The following is a 5,282-nucleotide window of genomic DNA, read 5'->3' as shown; positions in this document are numbered from 1 at the left end:
GCTACTCGGTCTTCACTTAGCCACACATGTGGAGGACGTGGCACTCAATATAGTGTTCCTTCTTCTTAGGCTGAACGCCCCATAGATGCATTGTAAACGCCCTTAATTGAAATTGTACTGCTACAGCCACAGTACAAGGATCAGAATAAAAAGTTTTTGTTAATTGGATCCATACCACTACAAATATATCAAATCATAAAAATGACACTACTGTTCACGATAGCCGCTTGGTGCCATTGAAATTTTATAAAATTGTAACTATTCGTGATAATCTCCACGTACGGTTTGTTGTTACCAGTGCGAACTGCGAAGCGACGAACAAAGTGATGGAAAAGCATTCACATGCTGAATCATAGTGAAATATGTATATATATAGGATAAATAGTTGAATTAATTCTGGACTTCAGAGACACATACGGACAATCGTTTATTATATATACAGAAGAAATGCATATTCTCATTGGAGTTCATCTCAAATGTTTCTGCCTTCATATATGTACAGAAGAATTTCAGTCACACAAATGAGGTAAACTGCCATCATATACAGGTAGATTAAACATCCCGAAGCAAGTAGATCAATGGTAATCTTAACAATTCGTCGATTCAACTTCAGGTTGTCAGCACGTGGCAGTAATCTTTCGTTTTCATGACTCTTAGTACACTGCAAGAGTACCTTAACGTTGGAATCTCGGTCCACTGCTCCTCAACTTTTAATCTTCTTTTTTGTTGGGTGTTTTCTGGGGTTCATGTCTTCATCGATATATTTACAAATACGAGAGACATAAAAATGCTAAAGATAACGAAGCCATAGAAGAATGGATAAATAATCAGTTTGGAAGAGAAGAAAGCCAGCGCTCTACAAAATTCTTGCCACCTGCGGAACACAAACAGAAAGAAATATTACAACAATGGTCAAGCAAAAAAATATTTAGAATCATGCACGGTATTGACTAAGAAAACAGAGAATATATTAACAAACAAAGCTATATCAGGAAAGGCAAGCTGCACAACTAACTTTGGTATGTACAAATTTAATTAAAATATTAACATTAAAATGGTCAAATCAGACAACAAAGTGCCTAATTCTCTATTGATCAGTTTGAGCAGGCTAATATGCCCTCTGAAAAATGTCTCGACATTTATCTTGTAAAGATTCTGGGAATGATAAGAACTAAAACATTAAATGTCCTAGAAATAAATAGTTGTAAAAGGAAATTGACCATACTGATTAGTTAACATGTTTACAAAATTATTAATATTGTTATTAAAGAGTTATTAAAAACAATGTGATCTTTGCATCGAACATGTCTTTCATTCTTTTGTTCTAAGGAGCATTTGACAGTGTTTATGCGCCCTAATTGCAAATTTTACCCACACATAACAATTAGGTTGTATCGGGCTTTTCCATGTTAAAATGTGATCTCAGAAGGTTGTCAAATAATAAGAACAAACAAACACATGGAAGCCTTATTGCATACTACTGAAGAAATTTGGGGAGTAATTCATAAAAAAACACACTGATAACTTCACCTCCACCTCGCTCTTAAAGTACATAGAAAGTAACAGGTGTTTGTTTATCCGACATCACTACATATAGATGTAACTGAACAAAAAGAATGAGGAGAGACAGCATATAACAGAATCATTTATTACCCTTGTGTGGTGATGTTCATTTGCAGCTCTCAAGTTTGGTTTGGTGCATGACCTTCCTAACTTAGGGGGACAATAATGAGCGTACAAGACCCTTCCTAATAGAGTTAGGCAGGCGCTACCAGAGCAAAACCACATGACACAGAATTAATCATGAACTACAGGAACAGATAACACTAGAGTAATGAAAATGTACTTCTCACCAGATCTCCAGAGCATTCAGGGTTTCCGTCTAGAACTGAAAACTGGATAAAATAGCACATCCTACTGTGCATTAGGATTTAGGCAACACAACACAGACTAAATGAAGGTCCCAAGGCAACCGTACAAAATGAGCCATCAAACTCAACAACTGATTTATCTACCAACAGCATATGGACACCAACATGACAGATCATTAGCAATAGCTTGCTTGGCACATGCACCAGAACAGAGATGGACACCACAAGTATGACAATTGACAAGTTATAATTTCAGGATGATCATGCCACCAAACATTCACATATAACAACAATTATGGTCACAGTAGCACAACAAAATGATGACAAAACAAAGCATGTAGAGAGAACAGTTATGTCGTACTATCCTAGTCTACTATTAGGATGAATGGATGATAACACCTAAACAATCATTTCAATCAGAGAAAATTACGGAAAAAACAAATTCCATCTTTTGATCATTTTCCAACTTGGTGATTTTTGCAGTGGGACTCAGTAATTCCATCAATCCGGAACTTGTGGCTTCCAACATAAGACAACTAAGTCAATTATCAAGTCAGTGAAGATTCACCATGACTAAAAGTTAAAAAACCCTTAATTCTTCCACTTTAGACCTTAGCAATGTAACTTTCCCCTGTCCAACATATTAGTTACAACTAGATGGCATTTTCCAACTAGCTGATCTTTCCAATAGTACTCTCTCCGTCACAAAATAAACGCAGCCATGAGTTTCCGTGTCCAACTTTAATCATCCGTCTTATTTGAAATTTTTGTATGATTAGTATTTTTATTGTTATTAGATTATAAAACATGAATAGTAGTTTATGCGTGACTTGTGTTTTTTAGTTTTTTCAAAAAAAAATTAAATAAGACGAACAATTAAAGTTGGACAAGAAAACTCATGGCTACGCTTATTTTGGGACAAAGGAAGTACTATCCAAGACCAAGGATGCACTCTCATCAAACCGGAGCTTGTGTCAGGACCATGACAATTAGTCAGTTAGCAAGTCAATGATTGTCCAACAGACACCAGTGATTAAATGTTTACTAAGCAGGTGTTTCACCCAATGCTATAATTTCAGCATCAGTTTGAACTCTGACACTTCCCAATTTGGTGAATCAAAGGCCCCCTTTGAATTGGAGGAAAAATGGAGGAAAAACAAAGGAATTGAAATCCTACACTATTCGGCCCCCTTTGATTCAAAGGAAATTCATAGGAATTTTAGAGGATTTCATTCCTATATGAATTTTTCCCACAAAGCTCTTTGAATCAAAGAAATGAATCCTATGGAATCCTATGAAATTCCTATGGAATGCCTCTTCCCATACAAGTTTTGGAGGAATTTTAACAAGAGGTAGAACCTCATGGAAGAAATCCTTTGAGTCTTTATCTCTCCTCAAATTCCTGTGTTTTTCCTATAGTCCAATCAAACAGTCATTCCTATATTTTTCCTGTGTTTTGCAATCCTCTGTTTTACACTTACATTCCTGTCAGTTTTTCATTCCTGTGATTCAAAGGGGCTTATGCCTTTGATTCGTAGGAATGAGAAAAGGAAAAACGTAGAAAACTTTCCTATTCCTACAATTCTAGAGAAAAACGTAGGAAAGTTAACATCCACTCTAACCTCTTGGAAAACTTTCCTTGAGTCTATCTCTCTCATCTGATTCCTGCATTTTTCCTGCGGTCTAATCAAACGGTCATTTCTATATTTTTTCTGTGTTTTGTAATCCTCTGTTTTACACTTGCAATCCTACAAAATCCCGTGTTTTTCCTATTCCTCCGTTTTTTCAATCATGCGATTCAAAGGGGCCCTTAAGAGGTCGAACTTTGTGTGTGATACTAGCTTCAACTATGCAGCTTAAGCACTTTCTAATGCTAACTCTACATAAACAGCATAAACATATATAATGCGCATTGCACAGTGAGCTCACCGGAAACGTTGCCGTCGGCGAGCCTACCGCGGCCGGGCTCCTCGACGCGGCAACGGCCGTGGCGGTAACACGGCACGAGGACGGCGAAGCTGCCGTCGGAATCCCCGTCGCTGTGGAGCTCCGGCCCCTGCGGCTCGAGCCAGCCGATGGACCAGTCGGAGTCGTCGGAGCCCGAGTCCGACGAGTACCCGTCGCCGCCGCCGCCGAGCGGCACGACGACCATGTCGTGCTCCCTGTCGACCACCTCACGGCTGCGCCGCCGGCTCGTCCCCTTCCGGGCGCGTCGAGCGCCGCCGCCGGAGCTCGCCGGGCCCCTGAGGGTGCCCACCGTCGGCTCCCGGAACCCGGAGGGGGAGTCCGGGAACAGCGCGCCGGCCACGGCCAAGGCCACGCTGCTCGCCGGAGCGTCGCGAGCTCGCCGGGTGGTTCTACTCCCCGGCCATATCCAGTCGGAGAAGCGGCTCAGCCCCATGGCCGCTAGGAGCCAAGATTTCTCTCCCCTTCTTCTTGATCCGGACAAAAATCGCCGGATCCAACAAGAATTTAAACAAAAAAAAATCTCCCTCAAGAATCCAAATCTTCGCTATAGCTATAGATCCAATGAAGATAAATTTTCTACCAAAAATTAAGCAAACTCGCCGCCTTCTGAAGCAATTACAAACAAACAAACATGCTAGATGGAGGAGAACAAAAAATTGCTCACAAATAGCCAAAAAAAATAAAAACGATAAGCCCTTTTTCCACTCTAATCAATGAAATAAAGGCGAATCAACAACGAAACAATCAGGAGTAGTCGCTCACAAGAAATCCAATCGGTTCGTCATCCCAACACGCTTCGCACAGACACCGAAAGCACCAAATTGGGGGGAGGCGAAACAAAACAAACCGAACGAAACCCAGATCACTCACTAGCCACCACTACTAGTACATAAGATCTTTTTTTACTCCAATCTGCAAGAACTCTCCTCCATTGGCTCGAGAACCAAGAAACCAACCAACGAAACCCGGCCCGAGACGAAGGAGGCGTGATTTCAGGACAAGCAAGCTCTCAAACTCCACTTCCACCAGCCAGCCGGGTTGTTAGGACGTCACTGGATCAAATCCAATGGAGGGATAAACTGCTCGCAAGATTTGAATCTGGAGGTGGGCGAGAGGATCGGGGAGGGGGGATGGGAGAAGAAGAGAGAGGAGGAGGCTTCTGTTCTTGTTTCGTAAGCCACCGGCGGCAGCGATAAATCGGCGGAAAATAAATAAATAATTAATTAGTGGTTGGGTAACGGACGGCTGCGATCGCGCGGTGCGGTTGCGGGAGGGCGATCTGGGCCGTCGGATTTGGGTGTGTGGGGGAAGGAAGGAGACCCGATCGACTGGGTGGAATGGAACGGAGGCTTGCACGGCTGGGCCATCATCGGTCGTGGGCTGCGTCCGACGTGGCACGTGAGCGCGTGACGTGTGCTTGCAAGGCAAGCTTCCCGTTCGCGT

At 42.0% G+C, this 5,282-nt stretch overlaps 1 protein-coding gene across 2 annotated transcripts; it reads right to left on the bottom strand.

The window, feature by feature from the left end:
- Positions 1-414: 414 nt before the first annotated feature.
- Positions 415-4,971, bottom strand: LOC4345570 (uncharacterized). 2 transcript variants are annotated; one of them, XR_010734554.1, is made up of 2 exons: positions 1,654-4,971; positions 415-874 (listed from the first exon to the last, which is right to left on the bottom strand). XR_010734554.1 is itself a non-coding variant. In XM_015794502.3 (2 exons), the coding sequence occupies exons 1-2, from the start codon at positions 4,270-4,272 to the stop codon at positions 828-830; spliced, it is 519 nt and encodes a 172-aa protein (XP_015649988.1). In that variant the 5' UTR covers positions 4,273-4,971; the 3' UTR covers positions 415-827. The 2 variants fall into 2 exon arrangements, 1 of the variants encoding a protein (XP_015649988.1); XM_015794502.3 differs by having other exon boundaries at positions 3,801-4,971.
- Positions 4,972-5,282: the final 311 nt, after the last annotated feature.

Source organism: Oryza sativa, chromosome 8 (assembly GCF_034140825.1).
Source record: "Oryza sativa Japonica Group chromosome 8, ASM3414082v1".
NCBI lineage: Eukaryota > Viridiplantae > Streptophyta > Magnoliopsida > Poales > Poaceae > Oryza > Oryza sativa.
The sequence above is the reverse complement of the archived record's forward strand: the minus strand, read 5'-3'. Positions and strand labels throughout refer to the sequence as shown.

Coding starts and splice junctions, on each gene's coding strand:
- LOC4345570 (XM_015794502.3), bottom strand. CDS start 4,272: ATGGGGCTGAGCCGCTTCTCCGACTGGATATGGCCGGGGAGTAGAACC. Junction 875..3,800: donor CGCCGACGGCAACGTTTCCG/GTGAGCTCACTG, acceptor TGTGTTCCGCAG/GTGGCAAGAATTTTGTAGAG.